The sequence below is a fragment of the Lithobates pipiens genome, unplaced genomic scaffold (genome assembly GCF_037356315.1).
Source record: "Lithobates pipiens isolate NorthernLeopardFrog02 unplaced genomic scaffold, aLitPip1_a1.2 Scaffold_30, whole genome shotgun sequence".
Taxonomy (NCBI): Eukaryota; Metazoa; Chordata; class Amphibia; order Anura; family Ranidae; genus Lithobates; species Lithobates pipiens.
Window position 1 is genome coordinate 40,049,791 of NW_027507791.1, and position 25,418 is coordinate 40,075,208.

Sequence of the window (25,418 nt, forward strand, 5' to 3'; positions counted from 1 at the left end):
TAACCTCTCCTCTAAGCATGGCTCCACCCCAGGCCCTATCAGGGAGCCCTATATTAACCTGCGCACTGCAGGCCTTCAGTGCTGATCAACCATTGTGTATTCCTTTGTGTGTTAGCTTCCTGTTTCCTGCCGTGTGCTCTGCTACTGTTTTCCGTTACCGACTTTGGCGTGTCTTGACTATGCCTGTTTGCCTGTGATCCTGACCTTTTGGCGTGTCCCCGACTATTCTTGTCTGCTTGTGGCCCGACCTTGGCTTTGTCCCTCACCATCCCTATCCTCCTGTTGCCTACTGTGGGTGTGAGCTGCGGGACCCTGGGGGTCGCGACCTGGAGCCAGTTGCAGCCAAGTCCATCCTCACCACCAGAGGCGCTGGTGAACACCTGCTGGCTCTTAGACTCTGCGCCCCAGGGAATCTTACGCTCTAACCCCAGTGGGATCTGTCCCCCATCTGCAGCAGTCAGCCGTAGGGTCCACAACCTTGCGGTGCACTCCTTATCCTACGGTGTGCACCTGTCACCTCGCCTCCAAGGTGGCCTGACAGAAGGTTACTATTCCAGCAGAAACACAGAGAGCAATACAATTTGAACACAGTTTCTAAGCCTCTTGCCAGGACCTGGATCACCTGCTGGTGGCACCATGGTTCCCTGGGCGAGGGTTGTAATTCCAGTGTTCACCAGCAGTTGTCTTCCAGCAGGCAGCAAGCAAAGCAAAACACTGGAGCAAGAGGCACTAATCGGAGGACCTAAATATCCTCCCAGCAGCCAGCATAAGGTAGAATCAGTTTCCATCTTATGCTGGCTGCTGGGAAGATATTTAGGTCCTCCCCTATTAGTGTCTCTTGCTCCAGGGTTTTGCTTTTCTTGCTGTCAGATACTGCTAGCCAGTATGCTGTTCCTGCCTTGTATGCTGTATCCTTCTGCCTCTTTCCTGCTCCCCTTGTGTCTGATCCTCTTTCCATCTTTATCCATGTTCCACATTTTGTATATATTGAATATAGTTATTTGTTCGTCAGGCTTTCTGTTTCTTAACCCGCGTACACACGGGGCGGACTGTCTGGCCAACTTAGTCCGTCAGACAATCCGACGGACAGTCCGTCATACTTTCGAATGAACGGACTTGCCCACACACGGCACTTTTTGAGCGGACTAATACGGCGTACTAAGTCCGCCATACTATCCGCCCTACTTTTGAAATGAACGGACTCGCCCACACACGCGGAGGAAAGTCCGCTCATTTCGAGCGCGTCTCCAGGTAGGCGGGGCCCGCAAAGGAGACGTCGCTGACCCCGCCGCCTGGAATGGACTTAAAGGGGAACCCCAACGCCGAAAAAAATCGGCGTGGGGGTCCCCCCCAAGTCCACAACAGACCCTTGTTCGAGCACGCTACCCGGCCGGCCAGGAAAGGGGGGCGAGCGAGCGCCCCCCCTCCTGAGCCGTACCAGGCCGCGTGCCCTCAACATGGGGTGTGCCTTGGGGAAGGGGGGGCCGCGCGGCCCCCCCACCCCAAAGCACCTTGTCCCCATGTTGATGAGGACAAGGGCCTCTTCCCCACAACCCTGGCCGTTGGTTGTCGGGGTCTGCGGGCGGGGGGCTTATCGGAATCCGGGAGCCCCCTTTAATAAGGGGGCCCCCGGATACCGGCCCCCCACCCTATGTGAATGAGTATGGGGTACAATGTACCCCTACCCATTCACCTGTAAAATAAAAGTACCAAAAAAAAACACAACACACGAGATAAAATACTTTATTGCACAGCTCCGGGGGTCTTCCGTCTTCGGGGGTCTTCTCGCCGGACTCCTCCGCTATCTTCTTGTAGCTCTTTTGCTAGCGGAGGAGTCCGGCTTTCTTCCTCGCCGCCGGCCTCTTCTCCCGACTTCGGGGTCTTGTCCCCCTCTTCGGTTCTTCTGCCGGGCCACCGCGCCTTCTTATAGCTCTTTTACAGGCGGTGACCCGGTCTTCTGTCGCCGCCGTCGCCGCCGCCCTCCGTTCTTCTTCTTCTTCTTCTTCTTCTTCTCCAGGAGATGTTGCCTTGACGATCTCTCCGGCCGAAATGGCAGGGACGCACTGCGCGGCCACTTATATAGGGACAAGGGGCGGTGTCACATGGCTTTATGTCACATGGGTTGGTGTCACATGGTGACCCCGCCCCCTTACGATGTCATAGTCCCCATGTGACATCAACCCATGTGACCAACCCATGTGACATAAAGGTAGGGGCCTGTCAGGGATGACCTGGGCTCAAAAGAAGTGAGTTGAGTGCATCAGACTGAGGACATCTAGTAGCAGAAAAGGGTAGTGTGTTGAGTGCATCAGACTGAGGACATCTAGTTTCAGAAAAAGGTAGTGAGTTGAGTGCATCAGAGCTGGACTACAAGAGGAAGAAGAAGACAAAGCCAGTCAGATCATGATAAGGAACATGCTGATGGCAGAAGAGAGCAGAGGGACAGGGAGATGAACTCATTACTGTGCTGCTTTCCCTTTCATTACTGAGCTGCTTCCCCTTTCACTGTTCAGTCACAGGTGACTGAAGGACATCTAGTGGCAGAAAAAGGTAGTGAGTTGAGTGCATCAGAGCTGGACTACAAGAGGAAGAAGCAGTTGAAGAAGCCAATAAGATCATGTGCTGATAAGAAACATGTTGGCAGAAGAGAGCAGAGGGACAGGAAGATGAGCTGATCACTGTGCTGCTTCCCCTTTCACTGTTCAGTCACAGGTGGGGGGCCAGTTCGGGATGACCAGGGCTCAAAGGAAGTGAGCTGAGTGCATCAGACTGAGGACATCTACTGGCAGATAAAGGTAATGAGTTGAGTGCATCAGACTGAGGACATCTGGTGGCAGAAAAGAGTAGTGAGTTGAGTGCATCAGGGCTGGACTACAAGAGGAAGAAGCAGTAGAAAAAGTCAATAAGGTCCCGTGCTGATAAGGAACATGTTGGCAGAAGAGAGCAGAGGGACAGGAAGATCAGTCACAGGTGGGGGGCCAGTTCGGGATGACCTGGGCTCAAAGGAAGTGAGCTGAGTGCATAAGACTGAGGACTAATGGCAGAAAAGGGTACTGTGGTGGAAATATGTGGACATAATACGAATATTGCAAAAATGGGTTTTGTTATTTTAGCTTTTTATGGGCTATTTATTTTTTATCTTTTTATTTTTGGCTTGCACTTGCCTGGTGTAGAATAATAGTTAGCTTGGTAGCGTAATGGGTGTATCTAAATGTAAATGAAGCTGGAGACCCAAACATTAGTCCAGCATGAGGGCCATTGCCAATGAGGATCGAGTGACATGGCCAAGAGTGTAGTTAGAGCTTTTAGAGTTGAGAGCTTACACTGAAAATGTGCAGGTATCCTAAATAACATAAGTATCCTAGAATACTTCTATGGTCAACATTTTTGTATTTTACAACCGGATAGATTTGACTTGACACTTTAAAGTCCACATTTTTCAATGAGTTAGCGTGACTCAAAATGTGCACTACCAAACGGTGGAGCAGAACGTTAAACTAGGGTTAAACTATTTTTTTCCATCACTTACCGTAGGTAATTTTCAGATTTTGACTTACCAAAGAAGACATCGAGGTGTACCGGATCACTCTTTTCTCCAGAACCGGTTTGGCACTGGTAATTTCCGATGTCGCTATCAGCTGCACTAAAAATCGCGAACGACTGGCGCTTGTTGGTCATAATATTATTATTTTTGTACCAGGCATAGGTTTGGCCGAATCGAACTGTCCCCAAAGAGACACACTGTATTGTAACCGAATCTGTTCTCAAAAACTTGTCCCAGTTGAGGGAGAAAACCACCATTGGCTTTTCAACCACTGACAAAACAAAAGCAAAAGAAAAGCAGTTAGAAATTTCCGGATAGACACGGCCTTTTTTGGAACTTTTTGCTTACAAGTTTAAATTAGCATTTTTTCCTACAAAAATTACTTAGAACCTCCAAACATTATATACTGTATATATAAATTCGGAAATTCCGAAAAAAAAAAAAATTCAGAAATTCGAAATCCTAAAAATTTGAAAATCTGAAATAATAACTAACTAATAATAACTTAACTATTAGACTCCATTCACGCAGGGGGCAACACGACTTTCAGCGCGACTTTTGTAGGCAACTTGGACACGACTTGAGTATGAATCACAGTAGCGACTTCAACGCGACTTGGGGCGACTTACAACTTGAGGTGACGAGGGGCGACTTACAACTTGAGGTGACGTGGGGCGACTTGGGGCGACTTACAACTTGAGGTGACTTGGGGCGACTTGGGGCGACTTACAACTTGAGGTGACTTGGGGCGACTTGGGGCGACTTACAACTTGAGGCGACGAGGGATGACTTACAACTTGAGGCGACGAGGGGCGACTTGGGGCGACTTACAACTTGAGGTGACTTGGGGCGACTTGGGGCGACTTACAACTTGAGGTGACTTGGGGCGACTTGGGGCAACTTTACAACTTGAGGCGACTTGGGGCGACTTGGGGCGACTTACAACTTGAGGTGACTTGGGGCGACTTGGGGCGACTTACATCTTGAGGCGACTTGGGGTGACTTACAACTTGAGGCGACGAGGGGAGACTTGGGGAGACTTACAACTTGAGGCGACGAGGGGCGACGAGGGGGTCGACTTACAACTTGAGGCAACGAGGGGCGACTTGGGGCGACTTACAACTTGAGGCGACGAGGGGCGACTTGGGGCGACTTACAACTTGAGGCGACAAGGGGCGTCTTACAACTTGAGGCGACGAGGGGCGACTTACAACTTGAGGCGACGAGGGGCGACTTACAACTTGAGGCGACGAGGGGCGACTTGGGGCGACTTACAACTTGAGGCGACTTACAACTTGAGGCGACGAGGGGTGACTTGGGGCCACTTGAAGTCGGATCCAAAGGTGCCCCTGTGTGAATGGAGTCTTACTAACTATTAAATTATTGGTATTGGAATTTCCTTTCACATTTCCCTTTAAATGATCAATGCAAAATGCTGCCGTGGCACAAAAAAAATCTGAAATTCGAAATAAAATCCGAAATTCTGAAATTCGAAAAAAACCAGAAATTCTGAAATTCGAAAAAAATCTGAAATTCTGAAATTCGAGGAAAAAAATTGAATATTCAGAAATTCGAATACCCGAAAATTCGAAAATATGAAATAATAACTGACTAATAATCACTTAACTATTACTAACTATTAAATTATAGGTATTGAAATTTCCTTTCACATTTCCCTTTTAACGATTAATTCAAAATGCTGCCGTGGCACTAAAAAAAGCACCTGAATATGGTGTTCAGAACTTCTTGCAGAAGTCATGACAGCTCCCATTATTGGAACTAAGGCCGCGTACACACGGGCGGATTGTCCGCCCAACTAAGTTCGTCAGACAATCCGACAGACAGTCTGTTCAACTTTTGAATGAACGGACTTGACCACACACGATGAACAGACAGTCCGCTGAAAACGTGCGCGATGACGTGTACAGCACGTACGACGGGACTAGAAAAACGACGTCCAATACACTGCAATGCAACCTTCGGCCGTGTAAACCCTTTCTGAGCATGCGCCATACTTAGTCCGTCCAACTTGCCTACACACGAGCGGACTGTCCGCTGAAACCAAGTTTGGACGGACAAAACCAAGTTTCAGCGGACAAAATTACGGAAATTCCGAAAGACAAAGTCCGTCGGACTGTCCGCTGAAAAAGTCCGCTGAAGCCCACACACGAGCGGATTGTCCGCTGAAACACAGTTCAGCGGACTAAGTTGGGCAGACAATCCGCCCGTGTGTACGCGGCCTTAGACATGTGCACTGCCGCAAAATTCATTTGTTTTTCGATTTCATTTTATGCGCTCTTTTTTGGGGAGTTTTTTTGGGTCATTCGTTATGATCACAGTTCATAAATTCAAAAAAAAATCTGAAATTCTGAAAAAATTGTAAATTCAAAAAAATCTAAAAAAATCGGAAATTCGAAAATTAAAAAAAAATAATTAAATATTCGGAAATTCGAAAATTCGAAAATCTGAAATAATAACTAACTAATAATAACTTAACTATTACTAACTATTCAATTATAGATATTGGCATTTCCTTTCACATTTCCTTTTTAATGATTAATTCAAAATGTTTCGGTGGCACTAAAAAAACAATGAATATGGTGTTCAGAACTTCTTGCAGGAGTCATGACAGCTCCCATTATTGGAACTTAGACACATGCACTGCCGAAAAATAAAACATTTTCATTTTAATTTAATTTGTTTTGTTTTTTTGTTTTGTTTTTTAGTAGAGACCCTAGAGAATAAAATGGCAATCATTGCAATCTTTTATGTTACAATGTATTTGCGCAGCGGTCTTACAAACGCATTTGCTTTTGGAAAAAATTTAATTTTTTTGAATAATATATGTCAAATATTTTTGCATAATGTGAAAAATGATATTATGCCAAGTAAATAGATACCTAACATGTCATGCTCGCAAATTGCACACACTTGTGGAATGGCGACAGACTATGGTACTTAAAAATCTCCATAAGTGATGCTTTAAAAATATTTACAGGTTACATGTTTAGAGTTACAAAAGAGGTCTAATGCTAGAATTATTGCGCTCGTTCTAACGATCGCAGCGTTACCTCACATGTGTGGTTTGAACACCGTTTACTTACATATGCGTTCGCTTCTGCCTGCGAGCTCAGCAAGACGGGACCGCTTTAAACATTTTTTTCCTATTTATTTTATTTTATTTTTATTTTTTTTACGCTGTCCCTTAAAAATAAAAATTACTCACTTTTGTTCCTATTACAAGGAATGCAAACATCCATTGTAATAGAAAAAAAGCATGACAGGTCCTCTTTATTGTGAGATCTGGGGTCACAAAGAACCCTGCATCTGCCGCAAATGAATGACGCAAAATAACGAATGCTGCATCTAAACAAATGGAATGTAACAATAAATAATAATAAGAACGAAAAAATGTGAAAATGAGAAAAACCTGAAAATAAGAAAATCTAAAATAATAACTTATTAACTAATAAGAACTATTTATTAAATTATAGTTATTTCCTTTCACGTTTGGCTGTTAGTGAGCGTAATAAATACGAATTTATCAGAAGTTACGAATTATCGGAAATAACGAATTACGCATATAAACAAATGAAACGGAACAAATTAATAATAACAATAATAAAAAGATAATTATAAATAAATGTTATTATTATTGTTTATTATTATTAATTCATTACGTTCCATTCGTTTAGATACACCATTCATTATTTCAGGTAATTCGTAACTTCTGATAAATTTGTGTTTGTTAAATTCACTAACAGCCAAATTTGAAAGGAAATTCCAATACCTATAATTTAAAGGGGTCGTAAAGCTTTGTTTTTTTATTTTCTAAATAGGTTCCTTTAAGCTAGTGCATTGTTGGTTCACTTAACTTTTACTTCGATTTCCCTTCTAAATGTTTTTTTTTTCTTTGTCTGAATTTCTCACTTCCTGTTTATCCTCAGTAAACTTCACACCATCATCCGAGCGGTGTTTAGTCAGCCAGAACAGCTTACTGCACTAAGGAGGAACAGGAAGTGAGAAATTCAGACAAAGAAAACAAAGAAAAAAAACATTTAGAAGGGAAATCGAAGGAAAAGGTAAGTGAACCAACAATGCACTAGCTTAAAGGAACCTATTTAGAAAATAAAAAACAAACCTTTACAACCCCTTTAATAGTTAGTAATAGTTAAGTTATCATTAGTTAGTTATTATTTTTCAGATTTTCGAATTTTCGGTTTGAGAATTTCCGTTTTTTTTTTTTAGAATTTCCAATTTTTTTTTTCCGAATTTGCAAATTTCCAATTTTTTTCCGAATTTACGAATTTCCAATTATTTTCACATTTACGATTTTTTTTCCCGAATTTACTAATTTTCTAATATTGAAATTTTACGAATATTTGGAAAAGTTTGTTTAACGGGTTTTCATCCATTCGGATATTTCAGAATTTCCGAATTTGTCGAAATTTGTTCAAAAAATTGATTTTGGAACGAAACGAATTGCACATGTCTATTGGAACTTTTTGATAGTGGTAGATGATGTTTTTGGAAGATTTTCTGGATTACTATAACACTCCAAATTTCAATTCTGATTTTTTTTTTTCTTTACTGAATGTTAACATTTTTCTTATTTGCATTGATTGTGCTGTATGTTTTACTCTCACCTTGTACCTGAATGGATTCCAATTTGCTCGTCTTCCTAACACTGCCGGTCAATGTTTGCACCTCACAGAAATAATCACCGGAATCCTTAAAGCTTACAGAGCGGATTGTGAAAGTATTTGATGAGCTGAACCCTCTAACATGCCATCCATACCTATAGAACGCAAACTGCAATTCTGTAGCTGCTCTTAGAGGGTGAAGAACTGTGACACAAGTCAGGGTCAGGTTGGAACCCACCTGGATGGGGTTTGGGTATATCTTAAGTTCTGGTGGGGAAAACAACTCTGGAAAAGAAAATAAAGAAAACTGGGTTATTCCGGCACGATAGGAAAGGTAGGAAACCTCAGGGGCAAATTTCAGGTCTCCCATATGCTTATGTCAGAGGTGGTAGGGCTTCCTACACCTTTATCTTCTCGAAAGAAGGTTCCAGGTCCATAGAACAGTGACCTCACGTTGCCTTTATCTTCAGAGAGGTTATGTATCACCCAAAGTTCTGTTGCTCTACTATGCAAATTTTGGCTAAAAAGTTTGGTCCTTCAACAAGTGTTCTTCCTTATTGGCCTTTTAAGGAAGTAGGAATGTCCATTTGCAGAGCAAAGAGGTGCCTTAAAAGTAAGTTCAGCCTGCACCTGGTTTTACATGTGCCTTAGACATGGGGACAAGCTAAGAAAGATGGATGCCACACTCCTGGAACTAGAGTGGAGCACAAGTGAACAGGATGACGTCACGCAGCAGGGTGCCATAACGCATTGGTCAGGACTCATAGTTTCATAGTTAGTAAGGTTGAATAAAGACACCAGTCCATCCAGTTCAACCTGAGTGTCTACAATTGTCCCTATCCCTGTACATTGCACACTCACATTGGTCCCTACCCTCAATGAGCCCACAATCCAAGGTCCCCATTCATATACTAGGGCCAATTTTGGACAGAAGACAATTAACCTACCTGCATGTCTTTGGATTGTGGGAGGAAACTGGAGTACCCAGAGGAAGCCCACGCAGGCACAGGGAGAACATGCAAACTCCAGGCAGGTAGTGTCATGGTTGGGATTTGAACCAGCGACCCTTCTTACTGCTAGGTGAGAGTGCTACCCACTACACCACTGTGCCGCCCGTTTATGCTGACTCTATCTGCAACAGACGGTCATGAACACCTGGCATTCCTGCCAGTATCTTACATGGCCACACAAATGCACGCTGGTGCGCACAAATGCGTGCTGGTGTGTGCACGCATGCGCACTGACAGACCGGTGCATGTACAAATGCGCGCTGATGCGCGGTCAGCCTGGACTGGCGCCAAATGGCCTTTATAAGGGAGCCAGTTCCTCTCTGTGATTGCTGGTTGATCTTCAGCTCTCCAGTGTGTTTGTTCCTCTGATACCCTTGCATCTAATGCCCAGTACACATGGTCGGACATTTAGACCTCAAAATCCGTCAGCTTTTTTCCGACGGATTTTGGCCAAAACTTATGTTGCATACACACGGTCGTACAAAGTTGTCGGAAAATCTGATCGTTCGGAACGAGGTGGCGTTTGTTACGTATGACGGGACTATGTAGAGGACAATAGGCAATAGGTTTCATCTAGTAATTTATTCTGAGCATGCGTGGCACTTTGTCCGTCAGAATTCTCTACACACAATTGGAAAAAGTCAGATCGGATTTTGTTGTTGGAAAATTTTAGATCCAGCTCTCAAACTTTTTCGGGCGCAATTTCCGAAGGAATAAGGGCGGCACAGTGGTGTAGTGGTTAGCACTCTCACCTAGCAGTAAGAAGGGTTGCTGGTTCAAATCCCAACCATGACACTACCTGCCTGGAGTTTGCATGTTCTCCCTGTGCCTGCGTGGGTTTCCTCCAGGTACTCTAGTTTCCTCCCACAATCCAAAGACATGCAGGTAGGCAAATTGGCCAAAGTATATGAATGGGGACCTTGGATTGTGAGCTCCTTGAGGGTAGGGACTGATGTGAGTGTACAATGTAAAGGGATAAGGACAATTGTAGACACTCACTCAGGTTGAACTGGTGTCTTTATTCAACCTTAATAACTGTGAAACTATAAGTCCAATAGAGCCCACACACAACATAGTCCAATGGGACCTTTTCCAATCGGAATTTCCAACCATGTGTACAGGGCATTAGAATACTTATTACCAACTCGGCCTGCCCCTGGACCTGTCTGCCACCTGATCTGACCTCACCGCTTGTTAAATGGACTGTCTTATCCTTCTGTGAGGGACTTTGGCTACCCTCCCGACCACGTTTGTTCTTGTCCACACCCAGTACCTGACCCTGGCTTTGAACTGGCTTCTACTCCTGGCTCCTGCTCTGCCTAATTCCGGTTACTTCCCATGGGTGCCACCTGTCTGCAGACACTATCCTGGTGTCTTATCTGAGCACATGGACATCTCGTCTGACAACACTCCAGTCAGAACACCCCCGCAAGCTATTCCAGCAGGCAACTCGTGCTTCTTTGAGCCTGACTCCTCCTGTTCCACCTTCAGAGAACTGGAACTTAGCCACAAAGAAAGCCCTCTCTCCATTGGCCTCCAGCACCAGGTATGTGATAGCGTTTTAGAGCATGCATTCCTTCGTCAAACCGATGCCCAGGGGCTCCCTGCTACGAGACAACATTCCGTTTGGCTTGCGCTCCACGCTGTTCCTTAAAGCGTGGAAGCCATCTTATTGGTGGGTGATTCATTCTGCTGGGGGTCAGCACAGAACATTCTAGTCTCCTGTCAAATTATTTTACCAGTTTCTTCCCATTGACCCAAGTAGGTCAATTGTGGTCGATTTGAAAATTAGAAGTTTTTTTGGTTGTCCTGCATATCTCTGTTGCATGTCTGCATGTGAAATACATTTATTTTGTAAAGGAAAGGTAAGTTTGTAATTGAAGGATACTACTTATGAGGTTTTCGGACTCGGCTGCAATTTTCCATACTATTATAAACCCAATAGTTACATTGTAGGGAGGACTGGGCACCAGTTGAGCATTCAAAATCAGATAGCAACAGAAAATAAAGCTATCTCTATGAGAGTCATTGTATGTGTAACAAGGGATATATTTTTCTAAAAACATAAGCAGGCCCATCAAAAAAAACAAAAGTAGACCAACATTGATTAGGGTAAGGAAATATTACCTGTAATCGCAATGTCTTCCGCATCTTCACTAGTCTTCAGAACATTATTTAAGTAGGCTTCTTTTGAGCATTTATACTTTCCAGACATGCTTTTATCAATTTTTCCAATAAATAAAGAAGTCTCTGTGCTTTTGTCTTTCATGTTTCTAGAGTCCTTGTAGAATGTCACCATGGCTTTGGTGGTATTCACATCAAGACGGCTGTCGCATTTGAGGTCTAAGATATCGCCTTCAAACACGTAACGAGGCACTCGCAAAATGGCAAGATCTGAGAAGGAGATATAGGAGAAGCCGTGAACAGTGAACATCAAAGACCACACCTGAAGAACTACATTAAAAAAGAGAGTTGTATTCAATATCATCCGGAGTCACAACCTACATCCTGCACTGAGATGCCGGGTCAAAGGTGATGCAGCCATGTAAATCCTGGTGCCGGCGAAGTTCTGGACTGCATTCATAAATGCATATCACAAACGTGCCACAAAGTGACAATTAACTACGTGATCACTGGCTTCCACATGCGTGTAGCATACATTTAAGGAAAATAGAAGAATAGCACTGGACAGTGGCTATATGTGTGATGTCACCACACTCATCTCAAAACATTGCCCAAATTGTTCTTTCTGCTCCTCCCAAGACATCTTGCTCTCTAGCTCGCTTGCTACCTCCTACCATGTTCACCTTCAGGACTTCCCCAGAACCACTCCCATCTTCTGGAATTCCCTACCCCAGTATGTCTTTAGGCAATCCTTGAAGACTCATTTATTTAGGGATGCCTACCCCACCTCCACCTACAAACTGTACTTGGGTCACCTCTATCAGATAATACCAGAAGCTATTACCCTTTGTACCACCTCCCTCTCCCTAGAGGTTGTAAGCTCCATGAGCAGGGCCCACCTATTCCTTCTGTATTGAAATGTATTGCAATTGCCCTGTCCCCTTTTATACTGTAAAGTGCTGAACAAACTGTTGGCACTATAATAATAATTATGTAACGTGATGGAGACATCAGCACCAGTGGCGGTGTGTCCATTAAGTGGGCACAGGGGCCGCCCCCACTTTCCAGCCACCCCCTCTGTGTATAATGGGTAGATTCATGCATTGCATGAATCTATCTATGGCCATCGCCGCCACCCCCTATTCAGGCTTCTGTGCCCTTTTTGGATGCCGGGCTACTGAATTCCAGCAGCGGGGGGTGTATTATTGAAGCACCTGATTAAAAAAAGCGAGTGCAAAGCATTGCGCTCGCAGTCCACCCAGGTGTGTTAGAAAAGCGAATGAATATTCGCTTTCCTAACACTGAACCGCCTCTCTGCCAATCAGGTGTGCGGGTCTTTTACCCGTCACCTGATTGGCTGAAAAGACAGGCGCTACCATTGGACGGCTATCATTAGGAGGGGAAGAGACGCACGGAGGACACAGGAGCTGTTGTCTGACCTTCTGAAAGGTCCCACCACTCGCCCCCGTCACCCGAATGCCTGACCCGCCATTGAGACAAGGTAAGTTCCAGGCAGACGGCAAGCGGGTGGCGGGGTCACATGTGCATCTGCACTGCACCCCAGGCACCCCCATCTCCCTTTTCCCCACCCTGCACTCAGTGGGGGCCACTCAGGAGACCAGATTTGTGAGAGCTGCTGAAGACAACTTGTCACTTGTAAACACAGAAGTTGGACTTCTGTGTTTACAAGTGATAGTGCTGAGCAGGGAGCAGAGGACCTGAGCCAGAGGTGGTGGAACTTCAACCAAGTTCCAGCTGAAAAAAAAAGCCCAGCCGGCAGGTATCACATACATAGGTGTGAGCACATTAATTTAGGCAAAATTGATATCAACACAAAATGTATACAATGCAGAAATGATCAATTTCGCTCAATAAGCTGCCTAGGCTAAATTGCTTTTAAAAAAATTATTTTCGCTAGCCTGTGAGTAGGTGCAGCGTGGTGTGGCGGCAGTAAAGACACAGAGTCCGATTTCAGAAAACCTTAGAGTTTGTATTGCAGAAAATTCCAACAACAGGCAACCCCAGTGGGAAAGAGCCGCTTAGGGTAACACAGTTCAGTTCAATGCAGAGAGCAGTGGGTGAAGATGCACTGACAGCATCTGGCTTCAGAGGGCGGACTGTTGCCTGGCCGGTCTGGTCTCAAAGGGGAGGCTTCTGTGCGGGATTGCAAGTCCGTAGCCTGTCCCTAGTCATCTTGAACCTTTATCTGCTGCTATCGCTTTCCCTGACAGATGGGTGCTCTCCCTATTCTAGCTGCTTCTCAAAATGCATTCCAAAACCTGGTGGAAGAGACTTTGCTAAACCGAGATAGCTACCAGAGGTCACCTGAATGCAGTGTAGCAAAGCAGAACACTGCCCCCAGGGACCAGGAAATCAAAGACAAACCAAGTTTCTCCTGACTTCTTCTCCAAACTGTGGTACCGCTCTGGTCATGCGCCACCTACAGTGGAGACAACAGAATGCACCTGCCTACAAAGCCTCAAGAGCGTATTTGATTCATGCCTGATGAAGGAGTTCTGCGAAGCTCTGAAAACTTTGCACTTGCTCTGGTGATGTGATCTTTCTGCAATAAAAACCTTTTGGATGACATTTGAGGATCCTTGGTGTGCTGGCCAGCTGGTAGTTACTACAGCACCCACTATCAATGAACCTTGTTCCCAGGAACGTATGCGAGAGGAATATAGACAAGATTGTACCCTTATAAGCCAACAAAATCCACATTGTTTTTACCTTCTCCACTGATTCCAATGAATTTGGGGCAGAGCTCAGGTAACCCATAAAAGTGCAAATTATTTGTACAGGTTGAGGATGTAGGACATTTTAGGTAAGGTAAGTGACTGCAGCAGTAGGTTAAAAAACATCTCTAAACTTCATCTTTAAAATGAATTATAGTAAATGTATGTATTGCTTGTATACAAATATGATGTAAAAAGATTACCGTATTTATCGGCGTATAATACGCACTTTCCCTCCCTTAAAATCAGCGGGTAATCCCAGGTGCGTGTTATACGCCGATCCTCCACTATTTTGGAGCTGCTGGGCGGCTTTCAGCCACCTTCGGCCCTTCTCGGCGGCTTTCGGCCGCCTTCGGCCTTTCTTTGAGGCATCTGGCAGCTTTCGTCCGCCTTCGGCCCTTCTCAGCGGCTTTTGGCCCTTCTCGGCGGCTTTCGGCCCTGCTCGCCTGCTTGCTGAACGGCCGAAAGCTGACAAGAAGGGCCGAAGGTGGCCGAAAGCCCACGAGAAGGGCCGAAGGTTGCCGAAAGCCCATGAGAATGGCTGAAGGCGGCCGAGAAATACCAGGCGCTGCCGAGGTACACAGGACATCTCGGCGGCGCCATTTTTAGAAATAAAAGCTGAATATAAAACTGAGAAGGCTGAAAATGACACTGACAAGGGGACAATGATGGACAAGGCTGCATGACAAGGCTGCAATGATAGACAGGCTGCATGACAAGGCTGCAATGATAGACAGGCTGCATGACAAGGCTGCAATGATGGACAAGGCTGCAATGATAGACAGGCTGCATGACAAAGCTGCAATGATGGACAAGGCTGCATGACAAGGCTGCAATGATAGACAGGCTGCATGACAAAGCTGCAATGATGGACAAGGCTGCATGACAAGGCTGCATATGACACTGACAAGGCTTCAGATGGACACTGACAAGGCTGCATTGATGGGCATTTAAATGTAAGTTTTTTTCCTTAAACTTCCCTCCTAAAAGTTTTTTTCCTTAAAATTCCCTCCTAAACTTGGGGTGCGTGTTATACGCCGGCGTGTGTTATACACCGACAAATACGGTATCTGATAACATATTTTCTGTGAATAGTACAGATAAACTCACCAGTAATGACATGCTGTCGGTCTGGTTCACTTATAGGACCGTTGCCGATTTGGCACTGGTAGTTTGCACGATCATATAACTGAATGGAATCTATGGAAAAGTTTTGCCGGTTTGAATCCAGTTTATTGTTTTTCCGGTACCAGGTATATGTTTGCTCTCCTTTTCCCCCAAGACATGCTATAGTTAGGGTCTCATTGTAGAACATTTTTCTGTAATCCGGTATGAAGGTGACGAATGGCTTATCTCCATCTCCTACAACAGAGCAGTTCAGTTTTATATATAAAAAAAAAAAAGATAATGAAATAAATACTTTAATTACAGTACAAGTTTGTTTCATTTTTAGATTCACCAGAGCCACATTCCACATTCTAATAAGAGTTAAAGTATATCTTTTAGCCAAATTCATTTTAATTTTTGGATAGAGTAATGCCCGTACGCATGATTAGGTTTTCTGACAACAAATGTTGGATGTGAGCTTGTTGGCGGAAAGTTCCGACCATGTGTATGCTCCATCGAACATTTGTTGTCTTACTTTCCGCCAACAAATGTTGACTAGCAGGTTCTCAAATTTTCCGCCAACACATTTTTGCTGTCAGAAAGTCCGATGCTGCGTACCATTGTACAAAAGTCCACGCATGCTCGGAATCAAGTACAAGCCAGAAGTGCTCGGTCTTGTAAAACTAGCATTCGAAATAGAGATATCACGTACGTCTTGTACGTGACCATGTTCGTAATTGTTGGCCAACATTTGTGTGACTGTGTGCATGCAAGACAAGTTGGAGCCAACAACCTTCCAATAAAATTTCACTGCTTTGTTGTTGGAAAGTCCGATCATGTGTACGGGGCATTAGGAGGGATTAAAACCTCTATCAGTTGGTTATTGCTCAAGAGGTAGTGATAGAGGGGCACTGAACATGGATTTACAGAGGTTATCAAAATGAGGACATAGTCATTACTTGAGTCCAATTGGCCTGTATTTGGCAACTCACCACAAAGGCAGCCCCCCCCCCACCAGCAGAGAACATTGACCCAAATCGAGAAATCCAAGCTTAACGGGTCAAAGAGACTACCAAATGAAAAACCCTTAGGAGACCAAAGTATTTATTGCTCAACTGGTTATAACAAACAAGGCAAAAGACAGCCAATGGGTTTCAGAGGCCACGTTTACCCCTTCATTGGGGTTGTGTGGCCAATTCTACTGTAATGCCAACACTGACTGTTGTTTTTAAAATTTTCTGCTTCCAGATCAGTCTGCTGCCTGTTTTCTTGAGTCCATTCGACCATTTCACACAGCCCTGATGAAGGGGGATTGCATGACCTCTGAAATGTATTGACTGTCTTTTTCCCTGCTTGCTGGAGCCCTAAGGATTTTTTTAATTTCATGCTCTCTTTGACTTATTACACTTTGGTGTTTGTTGCCATCTGTATGCTCAGTATGTAGATTCTCCCTCTCCACTTCTGGTGACCACCACCATCAACATGGTTGTCAACAGAACAGAAACAACAGAACAGGGGATGAAGGTAATTCTTCCAACGTGGACACAGGTTCCTGCAACAACTATCTTAGCCCTTGTACACACGGTCGGATATTCCGATGGAAAATGTCCGATCGGACCGTGTTGTCGGATAATCCGACAGTGTATGGGCTCCATCGGACCAAGTGCCACGCATGCTCAGATCAAATTCCTAGACCAAAGCTACTGGCTACTAGCCTGAACGTAGTCCCGTTGTAACTAAATTACGTCATCACGTTCCGAACGATTGGATTTTCCGACAACTTTGTCCGACCGTGTGTATGCAACACCAGTTTCGGACAAAATACAATGGATTTTGTTGTCGGAATGTCCGACCGTGACCATACAAGGGCTAAGAGGGGAAGATCCAAGTTTGACTTTGACAATTAAAGTCGAAATTTGCATATGACTTACACCGGTCATACATGGATCGAAATTCAAGCGGTTCAGCAGGAGCAGCCTATATTTGGGTAACATATGAGTTGTTTTTGGATAAATTATTGTGGTCACTTCTATACACTAAAATATGCACACATTTTTTATGGTGATTTTTATTATAATGTTTTTATAAAACATGTTTAAAGATCTTTATGTAGTTTTTAGCGCTGCACATTTATACACAACATATTTAGAAGGACTGTGGCAAAGCTGGCTTTCAAGGATCTTTCACGAAAGGTTTCCTTTATAGCTCATCTCTGGGCAAATGCAGCACCCCTCCCTGCCTTAATCCTTTTCACCCATTAACAAAAACTCTTTGGCGACCCAATTTATTTGCCTAAAATTGCCATTACTTGACCCTCCAGACCTTCCAAATGATCCCTTACTGCAGTCCGAGCTGTTGCCAACTAGTCTTATTGATACTCCTCAATGTGTCTTCTTCATGCCCCTGTTGGAGTCTTCAAGACATGGTGAGGACCCCACTGATAGACAGCTAATAAGGGGTGTTCATTTCACCCTGAAGGGACTTGGTCACTCATAAAAAGACCACTCCGCGGTTCAGTGAAGAAAAAGGAAGACTCAGGACCCCTGTTTGTTGTAACCGCAAATTTAGGAAAGTATTTGGTCAATTAATCTATTTATTTAATTGCAAGATTAGCTAGAGGTGGGTGGGTAAAGTTCAAGAGGGGAGGCGGAAAATACCCCTTAGATCAGCTTTAAAACTGCAACAGCTTTAATATTGTTGGCAGTTTGAAGAACAAAGTTTAAATATTTGGTTTGGTCTATTAGAAGTCTTTTTTTATTTTGTTTAAAGTGTTCATTTCAAGTCATATACTGTATAATGGAAATTCGACTGGTTCTTTGAAAATCTTGCACATGAAAGGCTGCTCTTTGTGACTTAACTGAATGAAAAATTAAAAAGTCAAACCAAAAAAAGCTCATTACCACATTTTCAGGAGGAAGGCCTTACCTGGATTGTCCTGTTCTGCTGCTGGAAGATAGAAAGTGATGGACATAGTGAATATATAAATGTATTATTCCATCACAGCAAGCCCTGCCTGCATATTTGGAATAAGTTTTCCAAAAATGAATCAATTCAAAAATTTTAGCATACAACCTTCAACTTAAATGCAGTGTTAGCCCTTGTACACACGGTCGGAGATTCCGACGGAATGTGTCCTATCGGACTGTTTTGTCGGATAATCCGACTGTGTGTGGTCTCCATCAGACTGTTTCCGTCGGACCAAGTTTTCCAACTTGTCCGTAAAATTTTCTGACAAAATGCTCCGAACGGACATACTCCGATCATGTGTAGCCTACTCCAACGGACAAAGTGCCACACATGCTCAGATCAAATTCCTAGACCAAAGCTATTGGCTACTAGACTGAACTTAGTTCCATCCTAACGAAATAACGTCATCACGTTATGTACAATCGGATCTTCCGACAACTTTGTCCGACCGTGTGTATGCAACAGTTTCGGACAAAATCCGTCGGACAAAATCCAACGGATTTGGTTGTCAGAATGTCCGGCCGTGTGTACAAGGGCTTAGAGTTGCAATTTAGAACATTATGAAGATTTGCTCTGTTGAATTCAGAGGGGTTTAAATGCACAGATGCATTCCATTGGCACGTTCAAAATAAATTTCCCACATTTTACAAATATTATATATTTTGAACTACCCCTTTTCCCAATTAAATGGCTATAAGGGTCCTTTGGAACCCTATAACAATTCAGATATTAACTAATTAATTATCTAAGGCAGCCCTAGTTCTGTCAAGTACACAAAAAGAAGCTACAGTAATTAATTGATTCACCTACGAGAATTTGAACATGTTACTACTTGCAGTTCTATCTGATGGAGGTCAAATGACGGGTGTGACAAACAAGTTGGCTTATTTATGGTTAAGTAATAGCATTTTAATTCATGTATTCATTGTAAAATATCTATTCCACCTCCAGTGGTCCAAGAATGGTGTTCAAACACTACCACAAGATGAAACCAATCTGGGAGACGGAACCTCCACTAACTGTCAGGAACATCATATAAGCTGTCAGGGAGATTGTGCCAGCTGTCAGGAACATGCACACAAAGGTGTGCACGTGGCTGTATTGGCATGTCTACCACAGATATTGACACCTAGTGGCCTATTTAAACTTGGGCTCTGGATGGGATCATTGTTGATGGTCTTTCAGCTTGTGTCTCTGTTATCCTTGATCCTAAATATTCTTGACTCTGTTACTGAATGGGCTTCCCTTGGACGCACCTCGAGATTACACTGCCTGTTTATGTCGGCTGCCTACCTGTGCTACTGACCTCCACCTGGACTCTTGACCAAGATTCTGGGGGTCAGTTCTCTAATTCATTGCCTGCACATGGCTGTATTGGCATGTCTACCACAGATATTGACACCTAGTGGCCTATTTAAACTTGGGCTCTGGATGGGATCATTGTTGATGGTCTTTCAGCTTGTGTCTCTGTTATCCTTGATCCTAAATATTCTTGACTCTGTTACTAAATGGGCTTCCCTCGGACGCACCTCGGGATTACACTGCCTGTTTATATCGGCTGCCTACCTGTGTTACTGACCTCCACCTGGACTCTTGACCAAGATTCTGGGTGTCAGTTCTCTAATTCATTGCCTGCACATTGCCAAGTTCTTCTCATCTCTGACCTTGAACCTGCTTGTGATTTGAGGCCTTCCTGCTCAACTGTTGCCAAGCTCGACTTTTGACCTGGCTCTGCTCTCTAATGGTCTGGGTGAAGTCGGGGGGTGTCCTGATTACTGTGCTTCTGTTTACCTAATACCAGAGCAACCAAATTTAGGTCTGTAGTTATGGCTTCCTTGCACCTGCGCCCTACCATCGCTCTATCAGTCCCTATCTCAGCCTTCATGGGTGCTCAGACAGGAATTGTGCAAGAGGCCACCTTCATCATCTGGTGCTCCTCATACAGGTATGTGACACTAAAATTTAAGCCTCCATCTAACACTTCTAGGGTTGGTCCCCTAAAAATTGATATTTTAAATATAGATGAACTATGAATTATGTGATTAGGTAAGCAAGAAAGTAAAAAGAAAACAGCACAATACTTACTTAAAACATGCAAAACTAGAGCTGTAAAAAAATGTAAGGAAAACAGTTAAAATGAGTTAAACCTTATTATCTGATAGGCTATTCATACATAAGTCATTAGACATTTTGAAACTTGCAGTACCAGTGAATTTTTTTTTTAGCAATAACCCCCATTTGATTTTTCTTTTCGCCATCTGTTTCTCATTGCAGAGATTTCCCTTCACTTCTTTTACCATAGCCAAACTGGAAGTGGGAGGAAATCCCTGCAAATTGAGGAAATTCTTTACACCCCCCTCTCGGGAAATAGGTACAGAAACTCATTCATGCCCCCCCCCCCCCTTCACACACACACCCTCCAAACTGCATCAAATAGTGGATGTGGTCAAATTTCACTAATGGTGGGGGGGGGGGGGTGTCTTGGCAGGGCCATTAAATACCAGAAGTGTATTATATACAGAGTGCAGAGTTTGGAGGGGTTACACACAGACCGCAGAGTTTGGGGTGTGCTACGTAAATAGTGCAGAGTTCAGGGGTGCGGTGCATACAGAGTGCAGGTTTCAGCCTTCTTCTAAAGCTGCTTACCTCTACATCCCCCGTCCACATCTCACTTTCACCCCTCTTCAGCTCTTACCTCTGCATGCAACCCCCCTCGACTGCCCCCATCTTCTCCCCATCTTCTACATGTCTTATTTTTGTTGCTGTATTAAGCTGAAGCACCCAGTCGGCTCTAGTACCTCCCCACATACTGTAGTTGGCTTTGCCTCTCTCGCTTGCGGGGAGATCATCCAGTGGTGATATTAGCACTTAGTGGGAGGCAGTCAGGAGATCTGATCTGTGGGAGCTGTTGGTGAACAAGCTGACATTTATATGCATATAAGATGGACTTTTGTGTTTTCAAGCAGAGGGCCTGAGCCTGAGGTGGTGGAACTGAGTTCCGCCAAGTTCCAGCTGAAAAAAAAGCCCTGAAAAAAAAACTATTCTAATAGTTTTACATAATACATCAACATCCACACACGTAGGACAGCCAACGTGAGAGGTGATTTATTCTTCCAAATCCAATACACGTTTGCACATTGGTAGTGACTAGTATTCCAATGTTTCTCTTCTCCCTCAGTGTTTCCCCATCACTTGGTTAATGTGACCACAGAACTGACAGAGAGGGGCAGGGGAGGGCTTGTCTACAATGTTGGGGCACTTTTTAGGCATTTTGCCAAGGCAACCCCTCAAGAAACCTCAAGGCACCCCAGGGTGTATGGGCACTCTGGTGGAAAAAGGCTGCTTTAAGGTGTTTTTGTTTTTTTAGGTTTGCTTTAGGGTTTTTTGCTTGTGTATTAGTTTGGGGACTCTGCATCTTTTATATAATGATACTTTCCTATGTGTACAAAAAACAATGAGAACTTTTATGACTGCATTTCTGAATGATGATATTCATTTTGACATCTACAAATTCCAGTGTATATGTATTTGCCACTGTGATATTAAAAAGTTCAAGCAGAGGGGCATGCAGGTATAATCACTATGGCATTACAGAGTATATATAGTTTGATATATGTAAAAGATAGAACAATAATAGACAATAACAAATACATTCCATGGCCAAATGTACACCTATTGTCATATTATTGAGTTAAGGTGTCTCCAGAAGGGTCCTGTACAATCTTCAGCATACAAACACATTTGAGACAATTATGCTCCTCCAACAATGTGGTAACAGTTTGGTGAAGACCCTTTTCTGTTCCAGAATGACAGTGCCCCTGTATACAAAGCCAGCTCCATAAACACATGGATAGACCAGTTTGGTGTGGAGGAACTCGAATGTCCTACAGAGATCCCTGAGCTCAACCCCACTGAGCACCTCTGGGGTGAATTGGAATGCTTATGGTGAACCAGATAATCTCATTCAACATCAGTACCTGACTTTGTAAATGGTGGCCAGCTTCATAAAGACATAATTTGACCAGGTTGGTGTGGAAGAACTCAACTGTCCTGCACAGAACCCTGATCTCAACCCTATTGAACATCTTTGACCAGCTTGATGTGGGGGAACACAACTGGTCTGTATAGAGCCATGGACCTCAACCCTACTGAACACGATTGGGATAAGCTGTAATGTAAATTGTGACCAAGGTCCTCACATCCACCATCACCACTTGACCTCATATGGGAAGTATCAGTGTGGATTTAGAGAATATAAAGTACAATATATACCGGGTCTATAATCTCATTTAACCTCAGTACCTGACTTTGTAAATGGTGGCCAGCTTCATAAAGACATTGTTTGACCAGTTTGGGGTGGAGGAACTTGAATGTCCTACACAGATCCTGAGCTCAACCCTACTGAGCACCTCTGAGGTGAATTGGAATGTTTATAGTGAACCAGATAGTCTCATTCAACATCAGTACCTGACTTTGTAAATGGTGGCCAGCTTCATAAAGACATAGTTTGACCAGTTTGGTGTGGAGGAACTCAACTGTCCTGCACAGAAACGTGATCTCAACCCTACTAAACATCTTTTACCATTTTGATGTGGGGGAACTCAACTGGTCTGTATAGAGCCATGGACCTTAACCCTAATGGACACTATTGGGATGAGTTGTAATGTAAATTGTTACCAAGGTCCTTGCATCCACCATCACCACTTGACCTCACATGGGAAGTATCAGTGTGGATTTAGTGAATATAAAGTCCATATATATACGTGGACTATAATCTCATTCAACATCCGTACCTGACTTTGTAAATGGTGGCCAGCTTCATAAAGACATAGGTTGACCAGTTTGGTGTGGAGGAACTCAACTGTCCTGCACAGAACCCTGATCTCAACTCTACTGAACATCTTGAACCAGTTTGATGTGGAGGAACGCAACTGGTCTGTATAGAGACATGGACCTCAACCCTACTGAACATGACTGGCAGGGGCGTAACTATAGGGGGTGCAGCAGTTGCAACCGCAACTGGGCCCAGTGCTGCAGGGGGCCCATGCAGCCCCCTCTACATATGGCTGGCAGCAGCATAGACAGCTAGGGTAACCAGTGCACCATGCACACGGGTGGCTGGAGGTGGAGGGTGACTAGCAGAGCTCCATGCTTGACTATCGCACTGGCTGCTCTTTAGTTGTGCATTCCCCGCATGACCTGTGTCCTCGGCTGGCTCCTCAGAGTACCCCTCTCCTGCTCCATGCATTGCCGCTCAATCCGATGTCTGTTCTCCCCAGCCAGGGTCCTGCCCCCCCCCCGAGTCTGGCCCACACTGCACTGCATACTTCTCCCGGGTAAACAAACTTAAGCACACAAATGCAGTGCAGCCCTATGAGAGCCGGCTCCCCGGAGGACACTGCCAGCCCCCGTCATACACAGATGATGAAAGGTCTTTCTGGGAGATATGCTGATCACCCGTCCAGCACACTGGATGGAGCCCAGGCCAACATGGATGAGTGCGCGGCCTTCAGCTTGGTCACGGTGAGTGAGAGGACCCCATCCCCCACACACCATTACTTACCCCCTCCATCTCCCCCTGGGGACAGTGGCCCCTTCTCACGTGGGGACAGGGACCCCCATCTCCCCTAAGGACAGGGACCCCTTCTGGGGGCAGTAACTTCATCTGCCCTGGAGAAAAGGACTTCGACTCTTCTGGGGACGGGGACCCCATCCTGCCTAAGGACAGTCCCCCAATGGGGCACCTAAAAATAAAAAAAACAAATAAAAAAAAAATACTGATGCCAGTGGTGGAACTACAGGGCTCACAAAGGTCATACCTGTGACCACGCCATGGAGTTCCACCGCCGGACTCAGAGGGAAGGGCCCTGGCTGGGGTTCAGGGGGGCCCTTCATGGTTTCTTGCATTTGGGCCCTGAAGGTTCTAGTTACGCCACTGATGACTAGGATGAGTTTAATGTAAATTGTGACCAAGGTCTTCAGATCCACCATCACCACTTGACCTCACATGGGAAGTATCAGTGTGCATTTAGAGAATTTAAAATACAATATATACGGGGACTCAACTGAAAAAACAATGTGGCAATAAAAACTGCATGTAGGGTGTAAAATAAGGATTATCACTGTGGTTACAATGATTATCTGTAGGTTAATGTGACATTTGAGTTCATGATAATTTTAGTAAATACTGTAGACATCATCACCGAGACATTGACAGTACATGTGGCTGCCCTTTAAATACAACATCAAACAGATAACCCTAAAATGCATCTCCAGCACAAATAAACCAACAAATAAAACAATAAAAAAAAAACACAATTCAAAATTCAATAAATAAATAAAATAAAAATTATGTAAAATAAATAATAAAAAGGTTGTTTTTTTTTTTTTTTGTTTTTTTTTTAACTCAAATATCTCACAGAACACTTAAAAAATGCATAATATCCCAAAATGCCAGATGACAAATATCAAAAGGAAATAAACACATAAACAGACACAAACAAAATTGTACTTACAAGCTAAAATCACCAGAAATAAGGGAGGCATGTCTCACACAACAAGCCCAATACAGAGTGAATTTGTTTCTGCTTCAGAAAGCAAAGATAAAATAGAGTTTTGGTTTCCTGTTTTGCAGGAAAATAATGTTCCTGAATTTTTGAACTGTTAAAATTTTGTCAATCAGTTGCAGAAAACTCACATGATTTTATGTAAGTTGCAAAATGCTAATTATTATTATTCTGAATGTTGTAATAATAACTGCTTAGTCAAACGGTCTGATAGGAGACTGAATGTATGAAGTGTTTACATAAAAATAAAAAATAAAAAAAAAATAGAAAACTGCTTTAGGTGTGAAAAATTAAAATCATTATTAGTGTTTACATAAAAAAAATAAAAAAAATAGAAAACTGCTTTAGGTGTGAAAAATTAAAATCATTAAAAAATAATATTATAAATATATATATATATATATATATATATATATATATATATATATATATATATATATATATATATATATATATATATATATATATATATATATATATATACACACACACATTTGAAATCTGTGCAAAATGTAAGTCAGTGCAATTCGATACACAGCAGCACTCACAAATATCTCAATACTTTGATAACCAACTAATATATACCAGCAATGTGTTGCATTGTTTAATCTATATAAACCATATTCCACAGTATATATGTTAAAAAATACAAATTCTACCAAAAAAAAGGTGGTTTAAAAAAATACACTATATAACCAAAAAGTATTGGGACGCCTGCCTTT

The 25,418-nt window shown here is 43.5% G+C and overlaps 1 protein-coding gene across 3 annotated transcripts in view; it reads right to left on the minus strand.

Annotated features, from left to right (window-relative positions):
- LOC143942668 (Fc receptor-like protein 5) overlaps positions 1–24,749 on the minus strand; it is a 69,990-nt gene extending 45,241 nt beyond the window's left edge. For 2 of the 3 annotated variants that reach the window (XM_077464047.1, XM_077464045.1), the window contains exons 1-7: positions 24,646–24,749; positions 20,216–20,236; positions 18,089–18,109; positions 15,167–15,418; positions 11,325–11,591; positions 8,191–8,472; positions 3,558–3,815 (exon numbers count right to left, since the gene is read on the minus strand). In XM_077464047.1, coding sequence (XP_077320173.1) covers positions 3,558–3,815; positions 8,191–8,472; positions 11,325–11,591; positions 15,167–15,418; positions 18,089–18,109; positions 20,216–20,236; positions 24,646–24,676 — 1,132 coding nt within the window. In that variant the 5' untranslated portion in view covers positions 24,677–24,749. The remainder of the gene's footprint in view (positions 1–3,557; positions 3,816–8,190; positions 8,473–11,324; positions 11,592–15,166; positions 15,419–18,088; positions 18,110–20,215; positions 20,237–24,645) is intronic. The other variant, XM_077464046.1, reaches the window with a different exon arrangement.
- Positions 24,750–25,418: the final 669 nt, after the last annotated feature.